At 37.5% G+C, this 18,241-nt stretch overlaps 1 protein-coding gene across 6 annotated transcripts in view; it reads left to right on the top strand.

The window, feature by feature from the left end:
- LOC145986704 (aminopeptidase N-like) overlaps positions 1 to 17,968 on the top strand; it is a 79,158-nt gene extending 61,190 nt beyond the window's left edge. For 3 of the 6 annotated variants that reach the window (XM_083121023.1, XM_083121021.1, XM_083121022.1), the window contains exons 4-15: positions 244 to 549; positions 3,261 to 3,447; positions 4,248 to 4,359; positions 6,815 to 6,896; positions 7,569 to 7,752; positions 8,206 to 8,401; positions 10,861 to 11,141; positions 12,376 to 12,575; positions 13,769 to 13,936; positions 14,887 to 15,030; positions 15,928 to 16,009; positions 17,516 to 17,966. In XM_083121023.1, the coding sequence (XP_082977149.1) occupies positions 244 to 549; positions 3,261 to 3,447; positions 4,248 to 4,359; positions 6,815 to 6,896; positions 7,569 to 7,752; positions 8,206 to 8,401; positions 10,861 to 11,141; positions 12,376 to 12,575; positions 13,769 to 13,936; positions 14,887 to 15,030; positions 15,928 to 16,009; positions 17,516 to 17,686 (2,113 nt within the window). In that variant the 3' untranslated portion in view covers positions 17,687 to 17,966. Of the gene's footprint in view, positions 1 to 243; positions 550 to 3,260; positions 3,448 to 4,247; positions 4,360 to 6,814; positions 6,897 to 7,568; positions 7,753 to 8,205; positions 8,402 to 10,860; positions 11,142 to 12,375; positions 12,576 to 13,768; positions 13,937 to 14,886; positions 15,031 to 15,927; positions 16,010 to 17,515 lie in introns of all 6 variants that reach the window. The other 3 variants (XM_083121025.1, XM_083121026.1, XM_083121024.1) reach the window with 1 other exon arrangement.
- Positions 17,969 to 18,241: the final 273 nt, after the last annotated feature.

The raw sequence follows: 18,241 nt of genomic DNA, 5'->3' as shown, positions 1-18,241 counted from the left end.
TGTCTTACGTCTTTAATTTTTGTTTTTCCTCTCTCGGTCTCTATTTAAGCATTTCTATCATAGAAGAACATCTGTGAACACAAGATCACACGGACTTCTACATAGAACACTTCAAGGACAAGACTTGCTGATTATTACACTTGGATTTTTTTTCTGCGGTTACCTAATGTGCCACTTTTACAACGAAATGTGTAAGTAATGAAATCTTATCGAGTAACTTTTTCCCTCGTTTTCTCCAACTAGCCCCGATCATGAAGGCTGGATGCTGGACTCCTTCCAGAAGACGCCTCCGATGTCCACCTACATGGCTGGAATCGCCCTCACGGAGTTCGAGAAAAGAGAGAGGTCTGCTGGAGTGACCAACGTCGCCCTGTGGACCCCCAAAGGATCCCTCGACACCAAGGAGTATCTTTCGGAGTATGTGGTGGACCTCGTCAAGTACTACGAGAACTACTTCGATACTCCGCATCCACTGGGCAAAGTGGACGTGTTATTCCTTCCTGAATCGCGTTACAGGACATCTGACTGTTGGGGAATGCCTAGCATGAAGTAAGTGTGCTTTACATAACTGTAAAATCGTTGACATGTAATGTGTATAGGATGAGATATGAAGAAATTACAAATTGCGTGCACCTGATTTTATATTGCCAAGAGTATGTTAAATGTAACTATTATTTGCACTATAACGACGACTCTGAATAATAGGAGATGTGTTTGACACATTTAACTTCATAACGATTACAAACAAAACTACTAATTTCAATCCTACATTCTCGTTGGTTTTGTACATATTGATTAATTTGGCTTATTTTATTTTCTCAGCTACGTTTGGCTAATTGGAAAGATGAAGAGAAGTGATGATATGATGAATTGATGCAGGGACACTCACAAACAACACCCATGGTGGGAATCTAACAAAGAACGTCGTACCAAAACACCGTGCCACATTTATCATTTGAAAAACCGATTATACAAGGAAGGTACCGAAGCAGGTAGGATCTTTTCAAGACAAACGAGACAATACGAGACAAAGGGCAAGAAGAAGGGCCTCTGTTAAAATGAGACAAGACCAGAAAGAGAGAGAAGTAGGTTAAGAAAGAAAGATGGGAAGACACACGCTCTCACAGTGAGATGTGGGAGGAGAGAAAGAGAACAGAAAGATGGAAACAAAGAGATAGATTAAAAGAATCTGAAAAATGTAAAGGAAGAGAAAATCTGAGGAAAAAGCAGAGGGGGAGAGAGAGATCGATGAGAGCCAAAAGAGAAGCAGAGGGGAAAAGAGAAACCGAGAAAGAGAAAGTGGCTATGTGTAAGAGACAAGTGTGGCCTATAACGTGCGATATTTCTAAAACAAAATACTTTAGTATGCGATTTCTTCAGACACACGGAATATATATTTACCTTAGCACGTAGTGTTAATGAGACATTATCCATTGGCTAGTGCTTTAAACTATACTTATTCTAACACTCGGTATCAAGAGAAGTGTCAAAAAAGAAATTTCACCTGAAGACAAGAGAAGAGCTTGTTGGAGTAAGTTTAGTTTAAAGCACTAGACATTGGATTAACATTGCATGCTAATGAAGAACAATCGACACTAACATCCATAGAATTATTAGATATTTTTATCTGCTTAGTTATAGGACTTTGTATTTTGCTTATAGTAATTGCAAGAGCGATTCCTTAGTGGCGTGTTCTGCATGATTGTGAAAATTCCAGAACAGCTCCAAAGGGTTTTTCCTTTCTTGGTAGAGTAAGTAGCTCTTAGGCATGCCAAAGGCGATGGCTGATTCCTTATACTTAATGTGTTATATGACTGTTCTTTAATGTCCAAATACCTAAGTATTAAATTTTAATCACAATTAATTGACTTAAATCAGGTTGATAGAAATCTCAATGTAAATCAAGATTATATAACTGGTGAATTTTTAATCACAAGCCAAGTGGATTGACTTAATCAGGTTGATATAAATCGCAATTTAAATCCGGTGATTTTTTAAAAATAAACCACTGATTTTAATCACTTTAAATAAATAATTTATAGAATAATGTACATAAGGATTTTGTAGATATCAGAATCACTTCTGGAGAAAGTACATTAATCTCATAATCATTTAGTGGTGTTTATCAAACTCAAAGAAAGGAAAAGAAAGGAATCTAAATATTTGTACTGATAGGGCTGAGCTCATACGAGAGGAAATGTAATATGTAAACTGCAAACACTTAAATTTATCTTGATTTAAAATTCATTTATTTGTGTAGGGTAAACTGGCAAACATTTTATGAAGAAAAATATACAAAATACTTATCATATTAAACCGTAAATACTGTCATTATCATTAAACTGTAAGAAAAATATGGCAGCTGATAATTTGCAAACTATCATTAAAAAAATTGCAGAATTTAACTTCAAGGACTATAAAAAATATTTTAAGTTACAATTATATAGTAAATCCAGAATGTTTTATTTTGACTGGAGGAAAAGTTAGTGAAATTATGTATTATAGTTTCATTAACACACTCAACAAACGATTCCATAGTTGGTTCATACATATAGAACCAGAAACAGAAAGATGCATATTTACATATAATTTTTTATTTGCTCTAATCAAACTGTTCAATTTCTTTTTGCAGGGCCATTTACTAGAAACAGCCATTCTACGAAGACATATATCTATATTACTTTTCCGGAATGTATGGTGTAAGACAACGCGAACGCGTTCTGATCGCACGTTGCGGGTGTGTCCCTCTTTCAATGACTGTTGGTCAAGTAGTTCTGTAGTAAACATGACAGCTCGCAAGCCTACTAGGGGAATTGTGTATTCTGCACCCTTCCCCACCTAGTCTCACCCCGCCCACAAGATTTCGCCTCTGCAAGTCTTTACCGCAGACATTCCGGAAAAGGAATATATATGTATGGTGCCAAAAAACATACAAGCAAATTTAAACTTTTTTTTAAAAAAATATCGATTTAAATTTTAAGAAATAAATTTAATTTAATGAATCATCAATAATGATTTTTAAATAAAAATCACGATTTTCATCCACCCTGATCACAAGTGTGTTTTTGTAACTATTGTTTCGAACCTAGAGACAAGAACGAGTTTGGCTTCATCAGTCACGAAACGAGACTGTGAAGTCTTTTCTTGGTACCATCATTTCTAAACGTCTTTCGAAAAAAAAATCTACTGTTTTCGAACTATTTAAACTTGTGTATTGTGATATATTTCACTGTGAATGAATACGTTGTCTCTGTCGACAGGAACATTGATTATAAGAGTTCTAAGGATTTGTACATTGGAAAACTTCTAGAAGGTTTTGAAAAGTTGTTCCTTGCAAAAGTTCTAGCAGGCCAATGGCTAGGAGGACTGGTGACTTCTGATTGGTGGGACGACGTGAAGCTCCAAGATGGATTAGCCTTATTACATGCCGTCGAAGCTCAATACGCGGTAAGTGGATGTGGTAATTATTTTCTCAATGTATAAACTTAGTGTCGTGAAGAAGGAATTTCCAATGTCTGCTTCGGATGAAGTCAAATAGTGCAACGTAAGGATATAGCAAAGTTCATTGGTGTGGGCGATTAATTTGGGGCTCTATTGCAATGACCATAGCTACTAAGATATGACTAGGACCATATGTATAGTCATGGAAAAAAATCTTCCCCCATAGAGCCTTAATACGAGTAGTCTTAAGCGGAAGTAATTCTTTCCACGACTGTGCAACTAATTGTTATGACACGTTTATAATTCACACAAGTGTTCTCGGGTTGCCAGTCAGCTTAAATCGGCGTTATCTTCCAACGTTTCGAGCACATACATTGCTCTCGTCATCAGGGAATGTATAAATGGACACAATTTTATGGTTAAACACACGACTATGATGGGGCGGAGTTTGGACGTTTCCTTCCTATTGACTCGCTCTGTATTGTGTTGTGTCATGTGCCAATAAGAACACCGGGATCCAAAGCGAGCCAATAGGAAGGCAACGTCCAAACTCCGTCCCATAATAGTCGTGTACTTAACCCTACATTGGTCTCCATTTCTTACATTCCCTGATGATAAGAACAATGTATGTGCTCTAAACGTTGTAATTTAGCATGATGGTAATCCGAGAACACTTGTTAAAATCACGTAGCCAGGAAAGCTACAATTCCTATTAACGTTTATAATTATTAACATATTATTTTGCATTTTCTGTGAATCTTCTATTATCAAGTTCTAGTGTGCTAACTAAACATTCTTCCATGTAGGCAGTTCCTAGCATGCACAAGGAAATGATGTACGTGTACGCATTGTTCTTTGCTTACGGAGACGAGGATGTGTCAGACATATCGCGGGAACCAAAGTGGATAGCACAACATGGTATGAAAGCATTTTTATGTATATATATATATATATATATATATATATATATATATATACACACAGGGCTATTCATTAGTAACTCCTTGGTTTCTGTTCATTACAAACTTAAGGTACGTGAGTAGACAACATCTGAACGTTTTTGTAATGTAATTTGATGATTTTTAGTAAATCACACTGAGTTTCTTCAGCCGCGGTCTGTGAAGTATCCTCCAGACATTTGTTTGTGGCAGGTGAAGTTGCCGACTTGCACCTTTTTGCTGATTTCTTTCGGCTTCGTTGGGACAAGGTCCACAGCAGGGCCCAGGAATATTAAATAAATTCAATTCCGGTCCAGGAGAGAAACTCAGCAAGCATAAACGGGTTCTGGATGGTAAATAGCCTTATTATCTGTAAAGTATCTCCATTCGGTCCAGGAACCTTTCTTCCGAATTAATTTAAATACGGTCCAGGCACCTTTTCTCCGGATCATTTTAAATAGTGTCTAATTTCCGCATTGAATTGAAACAATACGCAACTTGGACTGAATTTAAATTGTATGAGAAAAGAGGTTCCGGTCCTCTTACGAAACCTAATAGAACCCTTGAGACTTTATGGGCTCCAGTACCTTTAACAACCCTGGTCCACAGTCTCTTCGGAGGGCCTCGCCGATGGCGCTGTTGTAGCGTCACCGCCTTGTAATGAAGGGGTCCCGGGTTCGATACCCGGTGGAGGCACATAGTGGTTCGGATCCCACTTTAAACTGTAAGTCCAGTCCCGATTAGCCTTACTGTGCGTAAAGTGGACTTAAAACACCAAACCAACCAAGCAACCACTGATGGTCGGTCTCTGGATTTCCCTTTGCACAAACAACCAGTAGCTACGAAATGATTGTACCACTTACGAATGCCGTACGGTCACAACAGACTTTGTTTCGTGGTATTGCAAGACTCAGAATGTCTTCTTTCCAGACGCCGCCATGTTGCATTGCACACTCCTAGCTACTAAGTATGGGGTTAGCTGTGTACCAAACTATTAGAAGAAAAACTTTTGAACACGAGGCAGAGATGTACCCCCATTAAATTCACCACAATAAAATAAAGAAACCATGGGGTACTTTCTTAATAACCCTGTACATTTTTTAAATCAGTTTGGCTTCATCCTATTTGTGTGTACCGCTGCTGTTTATATAGAATATATATAGGAATTAACCAATAAGATTTTTCGTAAATCACGTGGACTTGATTTCACTGACTTTGCTTTAACAGTGGAAAGAGGATAGTCTGGCAAGATTGTCAATACAGCTCTTGTACACTGTGCATTCACTAACATTAGAACTGGTGCTATATAAAGTATTTGCTTAAAATAATGAAATACCCCTATTATTGTTCAGCCTTCGAAATACATCGCTTTTAACTATACACAGTGATTTGCACGTTCGTACAGCTTCTGGATGTATCTGTAGAAGTCACCATTCGCATTGGTGTTTAATGTGTTCGCTGCGGTTTTCTGGATGACCGAAATCGAATAAGATACCCCTTCAAGTGTGATTTCACTTTTGGAAACAAAAGGTAATCAGCTAATCAGCGGGTGCTAAGTCTGGCGAATACGGAGAGTGATTAATCACTTTGTCCAAAAAACTGTGGCAATCAAATCTCGGCAACCTGCAGTTCCTTAGTCTTTCATCACTGAGGCCTCTTCGATGGCGCAGTGGTAGGTAGGGTCGTTGCCTTGTAATTAAGGGGTCCCGGGTTCGATATCCGGTGGAGGCAAGTAGTGGTTCGGAACCCACTTTAAGCTGTAGGTCCAGTCCAGATTAGCCTTACTGTGCATAAAGTGGATTAAAAACACAAACTCAATCAGTCAATGAATCTTTTAACACTGGAGAAAAAAGTGTGGATCACAGCGCGAATAAACCTGGCGTTTTCTCAAATCTTGAACTACAATCTGTCTCACTGTGTTCTTGCATATGATATCCTCGTCTGTTGGCGATCTTAGCGAAAGGTGACGGTTTTGAAGCAACAATTGACAAGTTTTCACGACATTGTATCGTTGCGACACTCGGTTGGCTGGCCGCTCCCGGGCTAGTCTTCAACAGTTTTAATGATTGTATTTTCTTTACAATTATTTATTTTGTGTTAATTGAATATTATTAGGGAATGTTGACACAATGCATACGTACAATTCACTGACGTATAGTCAATTCTCAGGAGAAACAAGTATACAAGGTTTGATCAGAATATTTCAGGACTGCTGCTGCTTAAGGTCAGATATGATCCCACTATGACAGTTCAGGGACAACATGATCTGAAATCATACTGTGTCTCAGAATTCTCAATCTAAGAATCGGTTATCACAAAATAGGGCGTGATTAAAATTTGATTGACGTGCCACTGCTTCTATATTTAGCCCTGTGTGTGTCTGTGTAGCATTAAAAAGAGAATATCTATCCGACATGTTGCTCCTTATTTTTCAGAACGAGTGACATTGTCTATGTTCAACGAAACTCTTTCTCCAGTTAACCACCAGAAGACGCTTAGGAGGTTGATCATAGAGAAGTAAGTATTCAGATTGTTTTCTTGCATATGTATTTTCATTATATATATATAATATGTATATCATTGTATTCCTCATCATCTACTTATTCCAGTCTCTTCCCATGTGTGTGTATATTCTGTTTCTCTAGTTTAAAGCCGGTTGTATGTCGTAAATGACGTATTTCGTTTGTTAGATTTATCCTAGATAACACTGTAAGCTTGCTTCAACAATCTTTTCAGGTAAAGTGAAGAAGCTTGCTGAAATTATTTGGCAAGATGTAACCTTGCATCTGGCTTGAATCAAGCCAACTGGTTACCACGTGCCAAATTACAGCAAGCTTGACATGACAGGTTTGCACGTCGAAACGCACGAGAAGCATATCTGAAAACGTGTTACGTGTGTGACGCTCGAAACATGATCCAAGGTTTGACTACATTTGTCTGTAAAGCCTATAGGCTACAGATGCTAATGCTTTTTGTTGATGAAATATGCACATTATAGCATTCGGAATTAAAAAATAATAATTTTCAGATTAGTTCGTCTTGTTGTTTATTGATTAGAACCACTTTTCTTGGTATTCCACGTTCTTTTTTTAATACCGATTTCTCACATTTTCTTTGCCTGTCGTACACATATTGAGGATCGTATATGAACTTCACTACAAAAGTTATAATAGCAATTCTCTTCACCAGGAAATTCTCGACCTACACCAAGGAGTATTTCTGGCAAATTTACGATGACATTTGTCACGAGGAAGGAACATTACCGCAGGAGATATCATTGGCTGACATGGCAACCACATGGAGCGACTACCCCAGATTTCCTCTTGTCACCATCAACAGAAACTACGACAACAACACAGCAACGTTGAGTCAGGTAAAATAAGCTTCCATATTTTAATTATAAGCTATGGACATTAGTTTGCTTACAACGTATAGATTAGGGAATTAGAATGCATAGACACAGTTACAGACACAAGCAAAATGTTTGTGTATATATAATATTAAATTGTAGTGTTTAAGGTAATTCGTATTACAAATTTTGCAAGATATTTGAAATATATTTTGAGAACTTCTGCACAAATAGAAACAATATTTTCTGTTAACATATTTGTTGCGAATTCTCAGTTTTCTATAGTTCTTAACAGTTGTTCTTGACTGTGACAAATATGATGACAGGTTGCAAGTGTTCGCTTGGTTGTCGGAGTACCCGAGATTTGATTGCAGAAATAATGAAAATATTTAATATGTGCATATTTAAAGATGTGGACCCAACTCAAAGAAAGTGAATGGAATAAACTCAGATACAAACTTACGTTTGTCGTTCCAGAAAGTCTACATTGAGTTTGAGTACAAGGTAGAAGATGAGAACATCTTGTGGACTATTCCCGTGCCCTTCACAACTCAAGACCAGCTTCAATTTGACGACAGAAGAGCCAAAGTCTTCCTTCGGGAGAAGGAACAGGAGATTCAGACAGGGCTTCCAGACAGCAATAACTTCATCCTTGCTAATCCTGAGTATGTAGGTGAGTTACATCGCTGTGTGGTAATGTAACTACTCTGTGAATTTTTTTTGTACCATTGTGCTATTGAATTTGATTTGATTTGATTTGATTTAGTTTATTTTACTTCGCGTTTTGTGCCTCTTGGTTAAATTGCGAAGATGGGGATGAGTGATGAAATGATGAAATTGATGAATGGACATTCACAAACAACCAAGCCCGACCGGGTATTGTGCTATTGAAATAGCATTCAGAAGCTATTGTAGCAATTGGGATATTATCGGGAGGCTTCACCTACGAAACTCTTCATAGTGTAGAGATATGGAGACTATTAAACCGAGAAAACCTCGTCATGTTAATATTCACACTTGTTTATTTCCTGAACTTGTCCGACCAGCGAGTGATCCCAAGAATGCGCTAACTTGTAACTTCCGTAAAACAAGGAACTGGAAAGGCAAACGCGTGGATCTAAACAGGATCTACCGCGTTTGAAAGGTTTAACAACCTTTCGACGCCTAGAATGATAAAAGCAAGCTCCTACCCGGAGCTAGCGCTCTTTGGATTCTGACACTCATCGACGCTACATGGATACTAGTCCGATTACTTAAACAACACTTTACACTGCTGAACTACGACGATGGAACACGGAGTTACCGCTGCCTAGCATGCTACAAGGCGCAAGGGATCGCTTGGCTTGGTGAACTGAGGCTCGCTGGATAGAACCTTGGAACTGTCACGATTCGGTCTGCGAGAAGCATTAGGACAAGACATCACACACATCTACCAGGTATGAACAAGCGTGAATAACTTTACACCAACTTTCCATATCTCTACCCTCCTAACGGAGCAGGTTCAGCCATCAGATATTATTAAGCTCTACCTAAATGTTTAAATGAAACTTCCCTGTGACCTCTCTAACCCCGGGAAACGGGGTTACAACAATAGATATCGCTGGGACTGTGCAACACATGGCAAGTTTCAAAAATAGTTTCTCTTTCATTTTGTTATCCTGGACTGCATTTTACAGACTATTGAGGCTGTAACGTATGAACTCACGATCAGTATTCTCCTCTTTGGAGCTTGTGCTATCCTAGTGTGTTTGTGATTGTCTCTTTAACAATTTCATCTAATCCCGTTCATCCTCATCTTCGCAATTAGCTAAAAGTGGTAGAAAAGCAAAGTAAAACTTTCTCACACCTAATGCAATATTATACCGTGCGTCCATTTCGATCTGCAGCCGAGAGATCGGGAGAAGCGTGGCGGGCGGCGCTGGCGGAGATGCCGACATTTGCGGCCTGAAATGCCCGCTTATTTTTATGGACATATGCAGACATTTATATAAATATTGCAAAACGAGCACTAACCTGTGTTATAAGAGTATGGTTTTAATTTTAGTAGCTTAGTGGCTGTATGTGCTGATGATTTTGACACTCCCATCTCCTGTGAAACACGGCGTAGAGGTTTGTTTGGATAACTTTCTAACGCTGCCCCAATTTCATCGAGTTCATCGAGGAAGCTCACGAAAACCATTGACTTTTAATGGTTTCGTCGGCAGCGTAATCTTGATACAGTGTTGCACATTCGAAACCTCCAAACGATCCCCATCGACACAAAACTCTTTCAAGGATATAAACTTAAGCAGGACGTTGCTGGTCAAAACTATGATTAAAATGTTTTATTATCTGTGACTCTTATCGTCACTTCTAAAGCGTATTTTTTTGTGTATATAATTGCAGAACTTGGATGAATTACAAATGATGAATTATAACCCAGCTTAGTGCTCGTTTTGCAATATTTATATAAATGTCTGGGTATGTCCGTAAAAATAAGCGAGCATTACAGGCCGCAAATGTCGGCATCTCCGCCAGCGCCGCCCGCCACGCTTCTCCCGATCTCTCGGCTGCAGATCGAAATGGACGCACGGTATTTAATAAATATGACAAATTTGTACCTGACATCACAATTAAAACATCCATTTTTTAAACTTGTTCTCCCCAAAATCAGTCTTCGGTTATTAGGTTCCTAGATACAGATAAGCCCCTTTCCACACCGAATGCATCTATTGGACCACTACCAAAATTCCAATGGGCAACTTATGTTAACACGCAACATACTGTATATAAAACAATCAAAACTTATCGACCCGCCTGATGTACCTCTTACACGGCGTTACACAGTTTGTTTAGTTTTAATGTAATGATTTTTTTATTTGTCTTGCAGTTTACTGTTGATACAAGCATAAAAACACAGTTTTTTGTTTTGACGTTTCAGGAGAACACTCTCCTTTCATCAGATATTTATTTTTAGTTCAGTAAACTGTGTTTTGATGCTTGAAACAACCGTAGACTACAAGATAAATAATTTTACAATGCGAGCAATACGTACAACAAGAAAAAAATATGATTTATTTTATACTAGAGAATTGTATGAAGGATCTTTCAATATATGTATTCAGTTTTCACAGCATTGTTGTATTCTTCCAGGCTTTTACTATGTTAACTACGATACAGACAACTGGGACCTGATCACGCGGTATTTGAACAGCGACAACTTCAAGAACATACCCGCCCTGACTCGTGCCCAGCTGATCCACAACACTGCCTACCTGGGCAAGTCACGTGACCTCTCCTACGCCTATCACCTTCGGCTGCAGCTTTTCCTTAGGAGGGACTTGGACACCGACGAGCCATGGTTTATGGCGTTCGTAATGGCAGACCACTTGGGCAGATCCATTGACGGTACAGACGCTTGGAAGCATTACAAGGTATTGTCATAGTTAAATAATTGGCGAATGTGAAGTATGAAGCACAACTCTTTCCTAAAGTTCGTAATGATTGAAGATTTTGCTCAATTTGCAATGGACTTGTGTCCATTCACGTGTGCTTACGTATAAAGTTTTAGACATTTTTCTACCTACTTAAAATTTTAATTTCATTTTCTTGCTTCCCTCTATGTCTGTTTCCATCCCTATCTTACTCCAGTTATGCTCTCTCTCTCTCTCTCTCTAAAATGTATTTGCATTTAAATATTTAAATAAAGTAGCGTCGTTGTATTATTTTAATATTAAGTTTCGTAGTCTTTCAGCGAGATAATTGAAAATGTGTATTTAAATTAAGTAGCAATATTGCAATTATTAATTTGTTGCTCTTGATAAGACACGAGACGTCCAAGAATGAAAAGACCTTATTCCAAAATTTAATACACAGCAAATTGATATTTTGAGATTTCTTTAATGAAATTTATAAAAGTGTTTTCGAAATGCTATATTTTTACTGCTATTAGTCTAATTGAATGATAATGAAACAAGTAATATGTTTAATAATTTTCTTGCTTTAGTGGAATATAAATCCTGTTCAGTGGCGTCGAATCTGAAGGGATTAGGGATACATTGTTTCTCTCAAATTTAGCAGATCTCACTTGAAAATATTTACAGTGGGTATATTTTACTTCGTAATTAATAATATATATAATGTAAATATATACAATATGTATCAATATATACGTACTATTAGGTATCTACAGTGATATTTTTATGTGGTTTGTGTACTCCTTTCAATCAAGAACGTACGTACCTACAACACTGCATATACACGACAGGGTTAAATGGCAATGGCTGTCCTTGTCACACCATTTACTTTATCATCATTCATCCTCACCGTCGCGCTAACAACAGAAAAGTGAAAAGTGACTTCAATGAGTGAAATTAAAATTGTTGATTGATTCATTGATTGGGTTTATTTTACTTCACTTTCGGTCACTTTTGGCTAATCGCGAAGATGAGTGATTATATGATGAAGTTGATGAAGGGACACTTACAAGGAATATCCATATCAAGGCCGGGATTCGAACCAGGGACTTCTGTCGTCGTAGCACGGTGTGTTAACCACTCCGTCTCGAAGACGGTCAGAATTAAAATTGTCTCGATAGCAAATGTGAGATATGTTTTAGAATTATACATACATTATGTATCTATGTTCTTATATGGCTACGCTTTGCAGAATTATCTCATTTACCTGTCAAACCCAGCCTATCAGGAGCTGGGAGAAGAGGACCAGGAAGGGGATTCCCCATCAAGAAAGGAGGCGAGGAGAAACGTGCGAAGATTAAGGAGTTCTTTCGGAGCTAGCGAGCAGGTAGCCAAGTACAGGCAGGAAGTGAAGAAGTGGATGGATTTGGAGAACCCCGACAATGAAGTACCGTGAGTATTTCTATTACGTTTTCTAATAGTAACTGCAGTGCTGAATGTAATGTGCTTCTGTTGTTAGATTATTGTTTGTATGTAGTGCATGTACAGTCACGGACACTTCTGGGTTGTTATACCTCCATTGACTTTCAATGTGATCATTACAACCCAGAAGTGTCCGTGACTGTACAACTGTTGTGTTCATGTGGTTCATCCTCTTCGCATTATGGCTTACCAGCACAAGATTATCTAATTTGAAACCTGTCCGTCATTTTTGGAAAAGCAAGAATTCTTGGTTGAAAATATTTAAAATCTAGGAAATTTGCTATGTATCAAGGATGGCTGCATGAACAACAGTCAACAATAATTGAAAGAGGAACAGCCAGCCGAGAAGAAATTAAGCTTATTCCTAAAATATTCAGGTAACTTAACTAATGGTACATTCCCACAAATATATTTATTTATGTATAGGACTAAGGCTAGTGGCTAAAATTGACTAATATGACTAAACCTAACCTAACCTGAAGTTATTTCTTATTATGCTACCACTTTGTATGGTTTTGTAAATAGATTACTTTCTGTATAACCATTATCCACTTCGTGTTTTGTTTTTATGTTTATGTTAATAATAATAATAGTAATAATAATAATAATAATAATAATTTGGCCAAGTTCAGCCTGTAGGCTGCTCTGCAACCTAACCCATGTGAATGTAATGTGACACATATAATAACCTGCATATAGAGCAGTAAGCTACGTGCAAAGTGGTACATACGTAGCTGTAAGAGATGGACAAAATTAAATTAATATCCAAAGTGTCTACCCACAAACGAAATATAATAATAATGTTAATAATAAAAATATAATTTCACATAGAGATTGATACCTTCAATATGTAGCACGACTTTGCCATAATTCCATTAACAGTAAATCTTTTACTTCACTTCATAAAGATATACGTTCCAAATTCGTTGATGTTTGCGTTGATCATCATGTACAACAGAAACCCTTTCAGCTTAAATTAAGGGAAACAGAAATTCTTGTAACATGTCGGTTGTGTCATAAATCACATTGTCGTCTGCTGATAAGCCATTGAGCGAAACTGGAACACACTGTTCACGTTTTGAATTGAACAATTAAACACACACACGCACACACACACACACACACTTTCATGTTGTGTTACAGTTGTTCTTTCTTTTTTCTAGCATGCATCTACGTCACCTGTGCAATGTTGCAGAATTTGGATCAAGAGAGGAATGGGACTTCCTGTTCGAGAGGTATCTCAACCTACCGACCTCTTTTGACCCTAAGGACAGAAACTACTTCATTGGAGTGATTGCCGCCTGTGCTAGGGACACTTACAAGGTTCAAAAGTAAGTAATGTAATTCACTAATCGAGTGTCGAAGGCGTTTTCTTTCGCTCTGCTTAACTCGTTGTACATCGAGTTCAGGGCAAGCAGGCTTTGAGGTAAATATTTGAATTAAAGAGGTGAAACTTAGTGGTATGCGTTGTCCAATGTTTCGTCATTAACCACCAAAAAATAGGGTGACATTGAAAAGACGTCGCTGAAAAAGAAATCGCCCTCCCTGAAAAATTCATTCCGAATTAGAAAAGAAGCCAACATTATATTAATCGAAAATTATGTCTACCATGTTTTTATATTCCACCATTTAATCCGTATACAATTTAGAGAACTCCAAACATAAGATTTTTATGTGAGAAACTTACATTTCAAAGATTTTTCTAGAACGAGGGATATATACATTTAACAACAAAATATAATAGCTACATGGAATGTAAGAGCATTTTTTAAAAACTGTGTAATGGATAATCACCTTCTTCTTGCCTTCTCTCCCGAAGTTTATAATAATGTTAATTTTAAAAACAGTAATTAATGGTTTATTATTAGTAACAAAAAAGCATTTTTTATTTTCTTGCAATTTTCTACTTTATATCACGATCTGAAACCTCCTACGAAAATGTCTGGCAATTTTTTACCATAACTCCAAAACCAATGAACATTGAGACTTAAGCTTTTAAAGTGCTCCTTACATTACATAGAGTGTAAAATTTTATCTTCAACTTGTCTCCAAGGGTAGCCATTTTTCACATAATTTTACCTAAAGTAAAAAAAAAAAATATTAAAATTGCTATAAAAATAAGTTTCATTCAAGAATAAAATATTCAAGAGAGAAATGTGAAGAAAGCCGATACTTGGTGACAGATTCCTTCATTCATACTTGTGGTATATTGGACTTCATTCCTAAGAATTGTCGTGGATAGGATAGATCACTAATTCACTATGTGTTTTAATTCTTGCAGGGTCCTGGACCATATTTTGGAGGGGAAGGAGGGAATAACCAAGCAGCAGGCTAATATGGTGTTTATTCAATTGACAAGTAACTCTTATGGTTGGAACAATCTTCTGGACCATCTTGCGGAACATTATGATCAATGGAAAGACCTGTGAGTAACGGTTTAATGTGTACTAAAATGTATTCCTTGTGAGTAAAAAATATGTCTTGGCTGCTAAAACATTGGCCATTCTTCCTGGTTGATCGTCCTCCCTCTCCCCCCTTTGAAAATTCTCTCTGAATTTGATTCGTTCTCTGTTGCTTCTCCATCTTTCCTCTCCTGTCCCCCCTCTCTCTTTGACTCTTCCGTCTGTCTTTTCTCTCTTGCCTGTTCATCTCTCTTCCTTCTCTCTCTCTCTCTCCCTCCCCCCTCTGACTCTGTCTCTGCTGTCCATCTCTTCCTCTCTCTGACTCTCTCTCTATTACTGATTACCCAGACGTCTTTCTTATATCGCCCTTTGCATTAATCCACAGCCAGTAGAATCCTCTGTATTAATCGATGATGTATATGTTGAGTGCCAATCTACAGCCTCTGATTTTATCAATAATCTGGAGACTTTTGTTCTCGCGTATCTGTATTTGTTATATTTGCAATTAGGGGGTTCATTTCGGTGACGAGAATTATGTTTGAGGAACTCCTGTTTGTTTTTAGTCGCAGTAATTGTCAAATATTCTATTCTTTGTAAATTGCGACAAGTGTAAATAAGACTCATTGTTAACTCAACCAACCTACTGGAAGCACAAAGTGTGACTTATTTAACGTAAAAGGTACTAGATTTGAAATATGTCGTTAAGGGAAATTAATATTTGAACTGCATAGCCTACTAGAAGCTTCTGGAAACTCTATTTATGGCATTGAATGTAGTTGAAAGTTATAAAATGAACTCTACATGAACCTCCTTAACTACTATTCGTACTAATATTTCATTGAAGAAAATCATTGTAATATGTTACCTCATGTTTGTCTGTGTCTATATATATATATATATCATGTGATTTTTTTGGCCAGGTATGCCGACGACCCTGATATTTGGAGAACGAGGGTTTCAAAATCTTTTGGGCGCATCAGGACACATGAATATCTGGACAAGGTATGAACCGTTTTATTCTTTTAATCTAAAGATGCATTCTCCTTATATTTCTTGATTATCACCAACCCTTTCGAAGCATTAACAGTACAGTGAGATCCTTAAGCTGTTCCTGTTTACTTTGATCTTACACGTAGTCAAACCCAATTGTTTTACGCATTGGCATGGTTGCATATCATTTCAGGATGCTTTATTTCGCCAGCAGAAATATCGGAATTATTTCATTGGCATCAGCAGGGAATTTTTCAAGAGGGTGTGTGTTGTGGATAGAAATTTGAAAGATTACGGTGTTTAGCTGATTATAATGGCGCCATGTTCACTTGTTATTATATTGAGAAACCAAGCTGACGATCGAACCTGCACAGAACAGCAGGTGCATCTTAGTAGTAAGTAGAGGAAAGAGGTCGAGTCGAACAGCTTTCCTTATGGCCAGAGCTGTACGAATGGAGGGAAAGATCCGCGAGGGCTTCTGGCCGAAGGTTATTTTATGGTAGCTATATTGAAGATAGTAGTATTTTAAGGTGAAGAAAAGAAGACATAAAAAGAGCGTTAGAAAATGGGAAATCTACGACCAGAGAGAGAGAGAGAGAGAGAGAGAGAGAGAGAGAGAGAGAGAGAGAGAGAGAGAGAGAGAGAGAGAGAGATAGATACAGAATCAAGCAGAAACGAGAAAGATAGAGAGAGAAAGGAAGGAAGAACAGAAGGAAGTAATTACAAGATAGAGAAAGTGACAGAGAGAGAGAGAGAGAGAGAGAGAGAGAGAGCAAAGAAAAATGGACAGACAACGAGAGAGAAATCAAGTCAAAAGAAATTAGAAAAATTAGAGTAGATAAGTAGGAACTAAGGAAATAAAGGTAGAAAGATACAGGAAAAGGTGGACCTAATAAAGATATAAATGGAAGAGAATGGAAGAATATACATTTTCATTCCAGAGGGCAGAGAGATGTCAGTGTAGAATGGTGAGCCGTAGCTCTCAGGTTCGAGTCCTTGCATGTATCTTCCCCTTCGTTTAGCTGACAAAGGTCAGCCGTAGGATCTTATATCATCTAGCCTTGTCATTGCCTACATAGTTAATAACATACATAGAAATACAATAAACAAGAGAGAATGAATACAGAAGTAAAATAAAAACAAAGAATTTCACATAAGCCTACACTTAACAGCATATCCGTAAATGAGCATGGAATAATAATAAAAATAATTTCAATTTCAAGAAGAGCATGGAAATAATTCATCCTCAGTATCCCGATTAGCTCGACTTTTTAATGTTTCAATACATTTTCTTCTTCCGTTAAATATTTCCTATGACAATTGAACATAAAATCAAGGATATTTGTTAACTTACTTGCAATGCTACAAATATCCAGAAAATCAAAGCCCTTTATGTGATGTTACTCCACCTGTAAAACGAGTGAAAAATTATGTCACTGAGGACCTCCTTACAAAATGTGAGGGTCTACCCTGAGGTTAGTGCACACAATCACTAACCAGCCGTTGCTTTGCTTGCAGGCGAACAAACTATACGAGGACCATAAAGGAAATTTTGGTGTGGCTGAAGACTTAGTTGAGACCCAACTTGAGAAACTAAAGGTACAGGTTCCGATGACACAAGTCATCGCCTCTGAAATTAAAGAAGTTTTGGTCGGAATTAACCAGAAATTCGAAGACGAGGACTTGTAAAAGTTTTTGCTTTGAGGTTTTTCTTAGTATTCTTTAGTTGTAACAATTGTGACGTTACAACCAACGGGCGTCATTTGTATTCAAAGTTGTTATCCACCAATGAACTTTTTCATCGTTTCTTGTGTAATTTTTCAATGAGACAGTACAATATTAACTGCTGTTATAATTGTACGAGTACATGCTCTCAATTGATACATGATATAATTATAGGTTATGTGCCACGTAAGCAGTATTTGTGTAGTACTTTTGTATAAATAAAGTTTAGTTTTTTTGGTTGAATAAACAATTTGCACTTCAGTACAATTTTTTCTATCCCAAAATGATTTACCACAGGTGCTGTTACTGTCCGACACGCCATTGGGGGGGGGGGGGGTGAGGTGATGTCCTAACTCAGGAACTTTTACCAAATTCATAATTCAGGAACTTAACTTATATTTTTATGTGGAATGTTTGAAGTAGAATGCTACCAACTCAGGAACCCCTACATCGAGAGGAAAGGGGGAGAGGTAAGAATAGGTTTTTGAGAGGATCTTATCGTTGCTGCACGTTAAATTG

Source organism: Lepisma saccharinum, chromosome 4 (assembly GCF_977018435.1).
Source record: "Lepisma saccharinum chromosome 4, izLepSacc3.1, whole genome shotgun sequence".
NCBI classification, from domain to species: domain Eukaryota; kingdom Metazoa; phylum Arthropoda; class Insecta; order Zygentoma; family Lepismatidae; genus Lepisma; species Lepisma saccharinum.
The sequence above is the reverse complement of the archived record's forward strand: the minus strand, read 5'-3'. Positions and strand labels throughout refer to the sequence as shown.